The 16,028-nt window shown below is 34.0% G+C and overlaps 1 protein-coding gene across 3 annotated transcripts; it reads left to right on the top strand.

Moving 5' to 3' along the window:
* The first annotated feature begins 7,601 nt into the window (after positions 1 to 7,601).
* On the top strand, positions 7,602 to 12,354 carry LOC124362464 (thiosulfate sulfurtransferase/rhodanese-like domain-containing protein 3). 3 transcript variants are annotated; one of them, XM_046816984.1, is made up of 4 exons: positions 7,602 to 7,940; positions 9,344 to 9,535; positions 10,434 to 10,593; positions 12,184 to 12,354. In XM_046816984.1, exons 1-4 carry the CDS (start codon positions 7,763 to 7,765, stop codon positions 12,299 to 12,301), a joined length of 648 nt encoding a protein of 215 aa, XP_046672940.1. In that variant the 5' UTR covers positions 7,602 to 7,762; the 3' UTR covers positions 12,302 to 12,354. The 3 variants fall into 3 exon arrangements, with proteins under 3 accessions (XP_046672940.1, XP_046672942.1, XP_046672941.1); XM_046816985.1 differs by having other exon boundaries at positions 7,607 to 7,940; positions 9,344 to 9,517; XM_046816986.1 differs by lacking the exon at positions 10,434 to 10,593 and having other exon boundaries at positions 7,604 to 7,940; positions 9,344 to 9,517.
* Positions 12,355 to 16,028: the final 3,674 nt, after the last annotated feature.

Genomic DNA, 16,028 nt, shown 5'->3' with positions numbered 1-16,028 from the left:
ACAGCCATCTCCCGCAGTAGACTAGACCTATCAACCACCCTTGCCCTTGCACCCCAGAATCTCGACATTTGCGGTTAGTGGTGTGCTGCTCCTGGACTATAAGGTTGCCCAGATTTAAGTGACACATCGGTTTTTGCTGTGCCCAGTGGTAAGTTCAACTGAAAGGTATAAACCAGCCAGAAGAAATACGTTACAATACTATATATCAGACGTTCGTAACTTACCTTATAATATCCCAAAATCGAGTTTACCATATAAGCAGAAAACAATAGGCGTTTACAGTTTATAGAACATGTTCATGATCTGAAAACTGGGAAATTAAACTGAAGTATGGAACATTCTACGGTATATACTCAAGTATATAGTGCAAATATATATTGTGTAGTGTAGTCCGGAGCACAGAATTTCAAAGCTTAAATGTTAACATTGTATTCTTACTTTTAAATAAATCTCAGATAAAAATTATTTAAACTTAGAGAAGAATATGTTTCGTAGGCATTAAAGACAAGAGAATAGGTACAAAAATTCAAATCACAAAGCCTTTATGAAATATAACTGTCCCAATTACGTTACAGTTCTAATCACCACGAAAAGAGTAACTTTTCTATCTTAAGATAATTTAGAAATTAATTTTTTTAAGAAGCATGATTATTAAATTTATTTAAATTTTTATAATGTACCTTGAGCATTTCTTAACAAGTCAAATAAGATTATATATCTCGTATGTAGCAGAGATCAGAAAAGAATGCTTGTATAGAAGAGGAGGAGAGTTAGTTTGTTGTTACCATATCAGCCAGAGCGTTAGAGCAGAAGGCTTTGACAAGCAATCGTTGTTAGTCGTTATCTTATCTGTTCACAAAAGTTAATTTGTAGAACATTAGACACCAGTTGTCTGAAAGTTTATATATGACATGCAATTCTATGTGCTAGCAACAGATAAGTGTTTGTTCTCTTCCCTAAGCCCGTTCCCTCTTTTCGACTGGAAAAAGGAACGTAAGTGGACCTGAGCAGATGCCCTACAGTCTACTTTGCACCCACTATAAGCGAAAAGCTCTCGCTCCTCAAATATTAATAGCGTCATGATTGTTTGTGAAAAATATTAATTTGGACAGAATTCCTAAGTGTCCTGGATTCAGAGAGACCTGCACTCTCTACCACATTAACAACAGGTATTACTACGTGGTAAGTAGTATGATGGAGCCAGTATCGGGGAAAGATGCCATTAGCGAAGAACGAAGACTGGCTCGAGCTCAGCTCCTTGATCCTTCATTCCCTGCAAGATCTTTCTTTAGAAAGCTGGAGATAAATAAAAATGATAACTTATTTCATGATAATACTAACACACCATTCTGATAATATAAAAGTCCAATTATGTGTGTATGATAAACACGTGCCATTATTGTCAGTTATTTAGTTTCTACAGTTATTATTTTAAATTATACATTTTTTTTCTTTTCCACCCCCTGTAAAATAGTAGTTTTAACAGTTGCGTTTGAGCAGTTTTAGAGAATTTTATTGAGAATGTATGTTAAAATTATACTACGGTTCCAAAAATATAACTGGTCAGTGTCTAAATTTGTAAAAATGTCCTAATAAGTGTTTCTCATTATTACATTTTAGTTGTACAATTTATATACGGAACTTAACATCGTAGAATAGTGGACTAAACTAATTCCACAAAATCAACCCTCGAGAACAGTCTTAAAATATTCTCAAGAATTTTTAACTACAGGATGTGGCCAATTTCGTACGTCTGGGACTTTATTCTGAAGTGTATAAAATGTGAATATATAAAATTGTATGCATTACATATTTTTAATATTTTTTAGTCGAAACACTTTGATAAAAAGAAATTAAATTACACTTTTAATTATAAAAATTACAGCCGAATAACTGTAAAATGTAAACATAGGATCCCATGTTCGTATCTCAAACATTTCAAATGCAAACACGTCATTTTTTAATGGTTTATGCATTAAGAACCCTAAACATTTTAGCGGTAGAAATTAATTTATTATATCCATCCGTTTTAAAACGAGGTCTAAAGTTTATAAGAAACACTATTTTCTGTGTTTTATATTGCCACGAACGATTAGAGGCAATACAATGTTTTCATCGTCAAAAGGCCTTTAAAATTGTGTACATGACATGTTTGTATTTGAAATTATTTAAAGTCTAATATTGGATTCTCTTTTTTAGGAAAACCCTGTATTTTTACAGGGTACAAATAATTGATAATGACAGATGCTTTAGGGTCAATTTAGGGGATCCGTTTGAATTAAACTTTTGTTAGTAAAATTTTCTTGGTGGAAAGGGAGAACTATTTTGTCAAAAGTATTAATACTCGTAACGCCTTTCTCTTGAGCTTCCTTAAAATCTGAAAGCTGTCGAGAGGTGGGAACTTAAACTCATGTTCTACACTCATCTGATTGGATCCGAATGGATAGAAAAAGCTTGTCCGTTTCAGCATCACATATTTTCTAGTATCAACAACGGACACTATCGCTAAGTATTTACGATAGTGGGGATCGTGATCGTAACAAACAACCACTATTCGTAAAAGGTTAAAATCAGTGAAAATTTGCGATCAGAAGGATTAATAATCATGGGTTCAACTGAACGTATACGCTATCTAGCGGTGAATAGTAAAAACACTTTCACATAGTTTCAGTTGTACCCCATAGAGTGCAGTGACGTATCTTCTCATTTCTTTTCAGTTTATCTGTTCTTGCTGATTCACTACAGCTTGTTATTTGCGTGTAACAGTGAAACAGTCAAAACAGTAACCTGATTCTTTATTGATGCTAAAATCTCTTATTTGTTTTTAAATTAAATTAAATCTACTAATTTTTACATAGTTGAAGGACGTGAATATATTACGGATCGTTAGTAATGATTATGGAGGAATTGGTGATTAGTGATGAAATAGAATGGCACATGGAAATATCTCATATGAATCTTTATCTCAGGTTTTTATTAATGAATAAAGTGGTGATAATTCCAATGATGAAAACTATTTCACATACAAAGAAAGCCGGCGCGTGACCCGTCGTCATGGATGGTTCCGCTAGTATGATGTTCCGCTGTGAATACAAAAAATATAAACTTCAAAAGGTACGAGTGTACATGTTACTTAATTCATATATTTACGTATTTCATAGTTATGTATACATAGAAAGAACCAACATATAAGATTTAACATATGTTGTTCGGCTTTGAAACCAAGAGAGTCGTGCCGCGATGCCTTCAGGGAGCATGGTTTTCTGACTTTATCCTGCCTCTATATCTTGGATGTAGCCCTGTATCACCGATTCCGATTCCGAGGTGGGGACAGCTACAGGATGCAACATCATAGAACACTTGCATTTGAACAACTTCCTTCACTACCTGGTATCAGATTAATTAATAAATCTCCCTCAGAGCATAAAAAATGTCAGCATCCCCACACTGTTTAAGCTCGATTAATGGACCTTTGAGTGTCAGAAGTGTTTTACTCTGTAGATGAGTTCATGTTACTCCGTTGGGACCACTAATTTTTGTAAATTAGTATCGATACTGAAGCCATGTATGAAAGAGAGAGAGAGAATTTGATTTAATGTATGTATGCGTGCAATAATGAATCTTAGAATAGTAAACTGTAGGCATTTTAGCTTTATTTATTGACGTTTGCAAATGTAATGTAAAATGTTTGAAAGCAATAAAAATATGATTGATTGATTGATTGGAGTGCCGATGCCGAGCGGTCTAAGACAACGGACTTAGGATCTGAGCGCATATTCAAAACCTGTCTGTGACTGTAACACGTTTTATAAGTACCATCGACCTGTTTGATAAGATCCACGTATAGACAAGCGACCCATGAGGAGGAGCAGAATAAGGCTTAAAAAGGAATCGGCCTGTCTTTTTTCTAAAAAAACAAATTTTTAGCTTTAACTGGTGTTGAAGTGTACCAACCTTAAGCTACTAAAAACTACTGCGATAATTTTAGAGAGAGTATTTTAACTCCCAGACGTACGTCTGTGAAGACCAAACTTATGGGTTAGATCGTGACCACCGAAAGTGGTTAAGGACCCGAACTTTTATCTTTACCCAAGACTAGTTTAAAGTTTCAGTAGAACTTAAAGATTTTGCAGAGGTTTTCCTTCGCTGTCTTTACAATAGTTTCATGTTTGGTAAAGTAACGATGGGAAAGCTCAGATAGTTGCATATTTCTGTTTGTACTTCGGTTCGACTGCACAAAGATAAGGCTACAAAACTGTTGGTGGACTACAAATCTTGTTTAAATTACCCATCCTCAACTGTTACTGCAGTTTCTTGCTCCATGCAGGTTGAGTAGCAAATAACTTGTGCTCGAAATGTGCACTCAGGAAAGTGGAGAGCAACTATTTTCTAAGTACCTACGGAATATTTATGTGCCAGAGCACGATGCTCACAACTGGACAGATGGTTTTGATCTTAGAATGAATCCTACACCCAAATGCAAGGTCAGGATTATTTCATACTCACCTGTTTTCTTACAAACATGTAAATCGTAAGGTAAAGATAACTACTATCTGAAACCATGTATCGGTGGATACTGCGCACGCACAGAACGCGTGATGGTAGCATTAATTACTATGATGCCAGCATTAATTACCATGATGCCACCCAGTAGCAGTCGCTTTCTCTATATATATCGCTGGGACAGTAGTTCAAGATTATTTATTCGACAACGAAGAAGGAGGCCATAAGCCCTATATGGTCTGTGAAGAATGATACTATCTGTAATTTATTAATGCCCAGCTGTTAAGTTAGGTTCCTGCGATGAATAGTTAGCACGCTAAGAAAATAAGCTAGCTGGTCTTCGAAGCCTTTTCTTCGTGCACATCTACCCGAAGACGAAATTAGTCGTCTTAAAGCACCTATTTTAGTTTTATTAATTTGGATGCTATCAAAGTTAAATCATGGCTGCTTAAATGAAGCATCACTTGGCTTGTTCAAGGAAGCTGTCCCAGTGTTTTAAATGCCACAATGAACATAGGGACAAGGTAGGAGTACGCAAAACCACATGTCGCGTAACAGGCTTCACTGGGGAGTATACAACATTTCTGGTGTATAGCATATTTCACTTTCGATTTTTCATGTCGTCTGACAGGCAGACAGATAGATATTTATACAGAAAAGGAATTTTTATATCCATCCGGCAGACAGAAGTGAACTTCTGTTCGCCTAGTGAGTGGCAGCTCTGTCAAATTCCATGGTTGGACATGCACCATCATAGAACTCATTCCTAGCTGTGCAGAAATCAAAACTGTGGATATCAGTGCTCTTCCTATTATTCCTTTTTTATCCTCAAAGTTATAAAAGAACTTGAAAATCTGCTTCTTTAAATAATAATTAATGATGTATTTTCCCGTAGTTATCATAGCTTAGTTATATTTTATGACTGCCTCTGATTAAGATTTATCTTAATATTAAACACAGTAAAAACTTCTTACCTGGTTTTATAATGGCAGCTGTTTTAAAAACATTAATGTGATACTTCACAAAATTAATCATATTTCTTAACGTTTATAAGGCATACAAATTTATCCAGGTAGAGCAAATGTGTGATGCTTATTTTTCACATCACATCCATAGTTTACTGGGGAAATTGCTTTTTATATTGCATATTCATACTTCAGGAACTATAAATAGAATTACGTTTATTTACACTGTAAAATTATACTACCGTTGCAAATTTTCATATGATTTTAATAATTTATGTGCCATATTTGGGCACTTCTATCAATATTTCGTAAACAATCGGTGGCTATTGTTGGTTTTTTCTGAAGTTTAATTTAATTTGTTATAAAACTATTTATTATTTACAAACCATTTTGTTTCTTTTTATGTTTGAATACATGAATTACTTGAGAATTGAGATTTGTTACACGTTAATAAACATTTCACGCTGTGGCTGTGGTGTTTTCAGCGTCTGGATACTTTAGCTTTGTGTTACGTAAAAAATAGTTGGACTGAAATATAGCAAGCCATGAATTCAGACTTGAACGCTATTCAATGGTGGTTTACAAGCAATTGTATGCTTTTAAGTCCGGAAAAAACAAAATACATAAATTTCAATTTAAGAAGTGAGCAAGAATTTGATAATGAAATTATATATAAATGTATAGACTGTTTGCTTAAAAATACCCATTGCGATAATAGATGTGCAATTGTATCACAGACTTATAGTTTGAAATATTTGGGAGTAATTTTAGACAGGGAGGTAAATTGGAAGAAACACATTGAAAGTTTAAAGAAAAAGTTATACAATACACTAAGATGTTTCTATTTTTTGAAAAACATGTGCACGGAAGATGTCTTAAGAATGTTGTATTTTTCATTAGTAAACAGTAGACTGGAATATGGTATTTTCTGTTGGGGTGGGACTTTTGACAACAATTTGAAACCAGTTTTTACACAGCAAAAGAAAATTATTAGATTAATTAAACGAAAAAGTAAATTTGAACCATCTTGGCCTTTATTTGTAGATTTAAGAATTCTCCCTTTAAAATATATGTTCGTATATAAAGTATTAAAAATTTTTTCATAAAAAGTGGGAATTTGAATGAATTAAATAATTGTTACAAAGAAAAATTGAGGTATAAAGAACGTTTGTAAGTACCCAAGCCAAATTTGACATTTTTTATAAAAAGTTATTGTTTTATGGGTCCTAGAATTTTTAATATTATTCCGAAAAGCATTGCAAATTGTACAAATGCTAAGTTGTTTGCAAAAAAATTGAAGTTTTGGCTTTTAAAAAAAGATAATATTGATCACCTTATTAATATACAAGCTTAATTTGTGTTAAATCTATATCGTAAAGAAACAAACAATATTCTAATCGGCTAGGTTTGTTGAAGTTATTTTGCCACAATTGCATTTATGTAGAGGGACTTTATGTGGTTAAATAAAAATATAAAAATCTTTGTAGCGCAAAATGTTTAATCTTAGAGAAGGAACCTCTACACAGGCTTTGCCTTAGAGGCCCTATGTTTTTGAAAGTAAATATATATTGGATATATACTAGAATATGTGTGTTGCATTTAAACTTATATATAGTATTTTTATTAGTTTAATTATGATAATTTGTGATATTGTGTAGTTTAATTATTGCAGTCATTAATTTAAGACTATATGTGAATTAATATTATTACCATCTTTTTTGATAATTTTGCACCAGATTATTTTAGTTGTGATGGATTGTAATTACTTTCGAAAAATAAATATATTCTATTCTATTCTATTCTATACTTGTATGGATTTAAAATTTAATCAATTCACTCAAATCATTCAAATCACTGACAAATATCAATAATGGCCTTTTATTTATTTAGACGATTAAAATTATTTGAAAAGTAAATGCCTTAATGTTAATTTTATTATCATGTATCTCGGAACATTTTTTGAGTTTAAGGATTTATATGACCGTATTTCATAATTCAAGCATCTTAAATGTTGTTAAATATATTATTAACTTATTCTCAGTGTGTATATGTTACTATAATCAGCTGTAAATTTACAAAAATTGGAAATGTACAAATTACAAAAAATACCATCGTCATACAATAACAGTAATTAATGTCATATGTTAACTTCATAATTCTACTCTTGTGTCATATAAAACAATCTTTATTTATTGACAAAGAGTGTGTAAGGTTATACATCAAGTTCAATAACATGGGTTTACATGCCAAATTATCAAGTCAGTTTTTAAATTTATTACATCTATTTGACAACAATGTATTCACTAATATTAAAACAGTCGGTAAATTATACTTTTCATCAATTCTCTCGAAAGACAAGCCGATGTACCAAAGCCAATTTTTCTATACATAACGCACTTGTAAGCGGGTTTTCTAGTCGAATTCAAACTCCACTCCATCTGAACGCCTCACACAGTGTTCTACACAGCCATGGTAAGAACGTACTGATGATGATTAAATATTAGGTAAGAAGAAAACAGGCAAGTAAATGAAATGATATGAAATATACGTAAAAATAAGTTATCACTATTTCAAATAAAAGGTAAATTTTATCTTTTCACTTTCGCACCTAGTAGTAGTAATTTATAACTAGTAATAGACTGCTAACACAGGTTCTAAAGAATGGTTAATACCATGTTAACTAGAGAAGCATTGCTATAAAAGACGTAGTTAACACCGTAAATAATTAATACAGAAACATAGAACACATCAATTTAATTCAGATACATTTTTATTAAAGTTAGTCTGAGATTTAATCTTTTAGGTAGAGTTTGTAAACAAAATCAACCTGTTTCAATCGCCCTTATGGAAGTCCTTTCCTCAAAATGGGTTCGTGCTAAATATGAGAAAAGGTGGAAGCTGCATCCAGGTCTGAGAATGAGCAGAGTGGTTCTACAGTCACCTTCCCCTAGGGTGGCATCTGACCTCTCACTAAGATCGGTGTCTTCTCGGGTTATGGATATGATTACGGAACATGGTCACCTGAGGAAGCATTTTCACAGAGTTCGTATCCTTCGCGAGAATCCAGTTTGTAGAGTGTGTGATGAGCAGGAGGAAACTGCTGAACACTTGCTCTTTGGTCGCCCTTCAATATCAAGAGAGTGGTATGCCATCTTTGGTAGTTTGGACAAGGGTGGTGAATTTCCCCAGGAGGACCTGATAGGTTGTTTTCGGCGGTTTGTGGAACTGCTGAAATCATAAACTGATAGGCCTCATGGTGTGCTTCCGGGGTGCGCAAAAGGCCCTTGAAGCTTAAGTGCATGGCAGTTGGCCCCATAGAAGAATAAGAATAAGCCCTTTCCGAAAAATTCAGCGTAATTTTACTTTACCGAACATAACATGACCTGCATTCCTTTAAAATAAGAACTACAGAAATTTCTTTCTTGTCACGTCTTTAAATATATTTATCTGTAATTTCCATTATCTATATTATCTATTTATCCAGTCTGTATAATTGTGATATGCCACGGAAACAAACAAGCCCATTACCATGTTAATATGGCTCAGAAAACAGGGGTATAATGAATTAATCTGATTTAATGTTTGTATCAGAGTTAATAAATGAATCAAATAAATAGGAATTCCTCGCCTGACAACATATAAACACTATTGTATGAGTCATATTGTAATGGTTTTATTTAAACTATATTTTTTCACAACAGACATACAATATAACAATATTGCTCTGAGCAATTCAAACGAGCCATCCTACACGGTGTTAGACGTCGGTATGTTACTTTCTAACATTATGGCTAATCAACAACGTTACAACTATGCGTATTTCTGTTAAGTGATGAAACTTCTGTTACCTATATGTCACTACTCTTGTTATGCAGAAAATAAACTACTACTTTTTCCTGTGAGACTTTCTTCAAGTGACAAAGACTTTTTGGTGTGCTACAATGAGTTGAGGAAACTGAGGAAATCGAACAAAGTGTTACTGATAGATGTCCGAAATCATGGTGAAACATGGAGAACAGGCACAATTCCTGGCAGCCTTTGTATCCCAGGTAGTCATATAACACTAGGTAACGTCTGAATAATGGTGTTGTAGATAATCTTATTTGGTCCTTTGAATATTTTAAAACCATATATTTGAAATAATGTTTTATGGTATGATAGCATACTTTAATTTTTAATAATGTCTGCTGAAGAGCATGAACTAATGCTCGTATTTTATTCTATTTGGTAAAATCATAACAAAAAGGTTTATGTAAAGGCCGTATTTGAACTATTATATAACCTGAACGCCTTTATACAAATAAGGTCTTACCTGTGTAGCATGCCTAGGTACAATACAAATTTAGATTTGTTTGTTTATATTTTTGCGTTGACATAACTTGCTCAGTGCAGAGTGAAATAAAAGTCACAACAGCATCCCGCATGAAAAATTACTAATCTGTTCTCGAGAAAGTCTCAACACCTCTTGCAATAAACAAATATCAACAACTGTTATCTTACAAAATAATGTACATTTGATTCCAGCCATCTGTTTTGCAGACAGCATGTAAATCAAGCAAAACTTATGTAACCATACCAATCTCATAGTGGAAATATGAGATCACGGCTGATAACAGTAGTCATTTGGCAACACTGCCTCAACGTCATTAGATTTTTTTGGTGCGGGCTGTCCTAACTACTTAGCACGTGTCTTTTTAAAGGTGGATAAATTACTCGTCATGCTACGAAAATAAGATCTGATTTGTAAATGGGATTCCAGGACATATAATAGAGCAAATACGGTACTTTTAAAGGTCCCTATGATGATACTTTACCAAACAGAATAATACTAAATACTAAACAATACACTTGAAAAATATATTCTACCAACAATGTAGAAAGAATTTTTCGTATATCAATTGATACCTGTTTCGCCTGTAAATGCGGACAAGTAGGCTGATCTTTGTTTTTTCTCTCTCTCTTTAGCAAATGAAGTTAAATCCGCCATCAATATGACTCCAGAAAAGTTTAAAAAAACTTACTGCAGAGCTAAGCCCAATACTTTCGATAATGTTGTGTTCATATGTCGCAGAGGACCTAGAAGTTACAAAATAACTCTACAAGCAAGAAAGATGGGGTTTAAAAAGTAAGTCTATCGCAAGTTTTAAAGTTATGATTAAACTTCAACAAGCCAAACCTTTTCATCTGAGTATAAAATCATAATTAAAGTTCAAAAAAAGTATACCCTAGTTTAAGTCCTATGCTAGTTGTCTAAAAGCTGTGGGGTCGACGGCAAAGATTCATAACCGCTACTCCGAGGCGATCACCTTGGAATTTGCCCATGTTCGAATCACATTTGTCCCGACAAAAATAGGAACTTCAAAGGGGAAAATAACATTTGAAATCCATTGCCGTGACAGATGTGATATATTGGAGACTGCTACCTACATAATAACAATCTACATAACAATAACATCTACAAAGCCGCAAAAGAAAAAATGTGGGCGCATTATTGTCATAACGCTGTATGCGATATATCAAGGTGTGTTTATTCTATTTTGCCCAAGCTGTGGCACAAGAACAGAGTTTGACACTGTTGAGGCGGATTTTTGATACTTTGACGTCACAAGACCCGTCCCACAGCTCCGCAACATTCACTGAGAATAAGTATGCGTCTGGCTTCATAATACTTTTTTCTTGATATTTTTATAATTAAATGTCATACTTGCTAGAGGCCATTTTGACTTTTTAAAAGTAGTTTGTTTTTATTATACGTTATATTTTTTCCAATAGTTTTTAAAGTGGCATACATACTTTTTAAAGCTTCATACAACAAAGAAGTTTGAATCAGGCAAGTAATAACAGATGATAAGCACGCTTATAATTAATTAGCTGTTATAAATACGTAACGAGTGATAGATGCCCTTGTCCGGATGGATAGTGTGACTTAGCAACTGGCGGTGGGAGGGGGCAGCACTCCGGCCTGTTTGGTCTTTGTTGCGTGAGACCGCTGTAAACCCGATATCTTCTGCAAGTGAAAACTAAAGTATTATTGTATTATGGGTAATAATAGTTCGGTAGTGGAACGAGTGACGTCATGTGGTAAGGTGTTTATACTTCACGTAGGTAGCTAATTATCGGAGTAACCAGTCTTTGAATAAGGCTGACTGTCAAGATTGAAAGCACAATAGTGACAGTTAATAACATCGCGTTTTCTTTGTGCACATCCGCTTGTTACTAAATTCAGCTGTCTCCAGGACCCTAGGTAGCTAAGGTAGCTAGGTATATAAGTGTTCTATGTTGAATACAAGGCCAACAGAGCTGTGGGACTTTTGAAAAGTTGCAGTTTTTCCATCCCATGAGAGGGAGTTGACAGTTCAGTACCGGTATTTTAAATACCACATCTCAAGTAGCTTTGTTTATTTTTCAAAGTTGAGACAGCATCTCACGGAAACATTCTGTATATTATATCGGAAGAGTACGTTTATTGGACCTAGAACAAAATAATGCAAAATATAGTTCAAAATTATAAACAATTCTATGTATTTAATTTTTACATGGCTAGGTGTTAATTCACATACTATATTTCATAATAATGCAATACTACTACTAATGCAGTACTAATGTTGTAACATTTTACTCAGAACGAAATAATATTATGCTATATGTATCAAAATACGTAAAAATAAACATTAAGTTGTATCTATTTTGAAAAAAAACGTTGTTTATTTTTCAGTGCTAAAGCCTACAAAGGGGGATTTATAAGTTGGTTTGATCAAGAACGAATAAAGAGAGAGATCAAAGCAGCTAAAAATACAGGAACATGTGATAAGACAGCTAATAAAAATAATTGAAACTTGTATTTTTCTGAATAAATGGACAAACTCTTAAAATTTTATCAACTAAAATAGTGGTATTTTATTTATAACAATATTGTTAATTGCCATTGTTAATAGCACGCATCATTTGGGTTTCAGTGTTAAAGGCGCAATAAAATGGTTATGGAATTGAGAATATATTTTATATATATTTATATCGAAAGAGTCATTCTTCCCTATTATAAATCATTATTTTACCTGTCCCTTAAAATGTAGCATATAACTCGTTGAAAATATTGAATTTCAACAGGATAACTTCTGCACACGGGGGATGGGGAAGAAAGTGGTGGTGGGTAACCAGGCCAATCCTTTCGGTAGTGTTTTCATAGCAAATGCATGGACCGGGGATTAGATGAAAGTCACTTCAAAATCTATTTCAAAACACGAATAATTCCTCACAGAATATAACCTAAACCAAACGTTTGTACAATGAATGATCCATCTATGCAAACAATAAAGAGGATACGAGTTAGTATCTATGAACCCAAAAAGAGAGGACAAGCGTCAAGCAAATGCTTGACAATATTCGATCAGAATCATCTATACTCTTTTCTTTGTTGAAAGTCAATCGTAACACAAAGAGATAAATTTAAACATCAGTCAGCAAAACCCCATGTTCTTAAAAGCAAGACTTGTAGCAGCAGAGGAACGATTCCTGAATATCTTAACAAAGTAAGATGAAGAGTCAAGAGGTATTATATGTAGACTAACACAGATTCCTTAAATGTTAGCATACATGAACAATATACTCTGGCCATACCTATAAGTAGGCAGAACGAGGTTAAAGAAGTGTGTGTAAGATGCAGAGAGAGATTATTGTGGAAATAGAAATAAATACCACCTGGGATGTTTTTGATATAAAAGAGGATCAGGTCTAAAATAGGGGTACCAAGATTCGTCAGAGAATAAATGGCCAAATAAACATTCATAAATGATAAAGTGAAGGCTGGGAATCCTTTAAGGGAATGAAAGAAATTAACATTGCAGTCGTTAGAAAATATAAAGAAATTACACCACTTATTAGAAGTATGGAGTGTATTTGATGAATATGGGAATGCATAACACCAATGCTCATATCTCAGATGAGTATTAAAACTAGAAGTATGTATTAAATGATGTGATTCAGCGAAAAATGCTCTCAGATCAGCTGTCACTAATAAAAATAGGATCTGTCATGAGATTGAAAGTCAGTAGTTTAAGAGCGCATCTCAAATATATCGACAGTGATACTACTGAAGCAAAAGTTCTCAAAGCTGTTAAAGAGGAGCATTAGAGGAGTCAAAAGATTTGGAAGTATGACAGACGTCAAAGTGCCATCTAGGAGGCCTGCTTATGGGCATACAACAAATGCTTGACACATCAAAGCTTGAAAAGAAAAGGCAACTCACATCGGTTAGTTTGGTCGGTTTGTTATCAGAAAAAGGAAACAAGATGCATCAGACGTTGGAAGCTGGTCATCGTGCCAACACATGTAAGGAACCAGACCTTAGTAAAGTAGTCTTCAAATGTAAAGATGAAGGCCGTACGGAAAAACAGTATTGCAAACTCAAATGCCTTAGGGAAAAACAAACTTATTGTTCGGATTGATAGTAGAAGTAAATTATCAATCACACTAATACTAATTAAGTTAATAATGTTAGACCTAAAAAGGTGTACTGCTACTAAGGATCTGATGAATCAAAACATACCGCTTCAATGACTGTAACACTAGAACCAAATAATATGATACTGACTATAGGTAAACCGCTTACAAAAAGACCCGTTGCGATTTTAGTTCACGCAGGGTGGGGTAAATACCCCTCCGCCGCTGTGATGCCGCCATGTCTCACTCAGTATCCTACCACTGCTCGGCACTCTATTCTTTGACCTGGACACTGCCACTTAGTGGCTAACCTCACACCAAAACGCAAGCTCCCTGGATATGTCTATGGCTACATTAGTCTGTCCAATTAATATTGTACGCTTGTATATGCCTACACTTACATAATACAATATAGATATAGATAATGGTAAGTAGCTGTAGTGTAAACAAAATGGCGCGAGCGAGACACGATCCACACAGCTGATAAAACAGAGACGATGAGATCTCTGGACGATCACCACTGGAGAGGAGGGCCTCCTGCGCGTTGCTGCTCTGATATTTGCTTCTGCGCAGGTTTCTTTGCTAGCGGTTTATCTATAATAAAGAACATATTGAATAAAAATAGTTAGTAAATCAGTCTGTGACTACGTAAATAAAGACTGCGAATAAAATATGAGACTGGCAAATAAAGAACCATGGTAGGTACAAACCACTCTATGGCGAGTTGAGTGACCATATAAAAAGGAAAGAGTTCAGGATTTTTCTGGATGGAGATTAACGATTTGGTGATCTACTGGTGTTACACATCACATTCAATATCTTGTTAATATATTACCTATATTAGACATTGTTGCAGAGTTTTAAGCGGAATAGTAACACAAGTATCGTAGTAACAGGGGATTTTAATGTAAAATCTCCACTTTAGAGTCCTAAAACAACAAATCAGAGAGGGGAAACTGTTATGGAATGGATGTCAAATGATTCTCTGTTTGTCCACAAGTGTTGTTAGGAAACACTAAAACTTTTCACTATAAGGGATCAAGGTTTTCATTCATAGATCTGACACTGAGTAGTGCTACAGCTGCTACAAGAATCAAGGATTGGTGATTTCTTAGTAGTGAAGCAATCTAAGCGATCACCAATACATTATTTTTTTACACAGGAGATGGAAAAAAATAAACAAACAAGAAATAAAAAAGAAGTCAAGGAACTGAATGGAAAATCAAGAAAGAGCATTTCAATCAATTTGAACTAGTGGAATTGGCTAGAATCCTGCTGACTTTAGGTGCAGACTCACATACTAACTAAACTACTTGTGAAAAAGAAAATAGCGTGGTTTCTCAAACGCCCATTTGCTTATATCGTACTTGATTTTCTTTATTTTTTAAATGTAGGTAGTAGACATATTAAAACGAGAGAAAGAGGTAAGCTACACATTCTTGCGGGGTGAACTGGTTTTAGGGTAATTAAATTACTTTTTCTGTATCTTAGATGGACTAAAAATGTGCATTGAGTTGAAAAGAAGGAATATGAACTGGCATAGGGTAAAAGTTTTGATTACAATTTATACAAGTTTTTTGGCTGAGCGTTAGAGACCCTAATTAGAGGGTAATCATCATGGAAACGAGAATGTTGCAGAATAAATAAATTAGTAAAAATGTACTTATGTAAACATCATACGTAATTCATGTAACATAATAACACATGCAGATTAACTAACATAATGAAATGAGATATAAACCTGAAATTTTATATGTAACCTCAGCAAACCCAAGGAGCTGGAAAACTTTAATTTCTGTATGTCTGTCCGCAAGATATCTTGAGAACAAAATTACATATAGACTTGACTTTTTCCATGGATCTCCTTTTCTATATAGGAAACATCGAGTTCGATTACAACATATGTCATTCCATAGGAATTGACTGAATGCCACTGAAACCTGCACACTCACTAGGTTGGTAAAATTTCTCTTTCGTCTACAGGTAGAAAGTAAAAAAGAGCTGCATTTCCATGTAGGACCAATAAAACAATCGAGAACAATATTGAGATATAATTATCGATGACTACATTCGATACAAAACATAAAACCGTCAATTTAATATACAAACATTCTTCTTATT

The sequence above is a fragment of the Homalodisca vitripennis genome, chromosome 5 (genome assembly GCF_021130785.1).
Source record: "Homalodisca vitripennis isolate AUS2020 chromosome 5, UT_GWSS_2.1, whole genome shotgun sequence".
NCBI classification, from domain to species: Eukaryota; Metazoa; Arthropoda; class Insecta; order Hemiptera; family Cicadellidae; genus Homalodisca; species Homalodisca vitripennis.
Note: the sequence above shows the minus strand (reverse complement) of the source record. Positions and strands in the feature narration are given on the sequence as shown.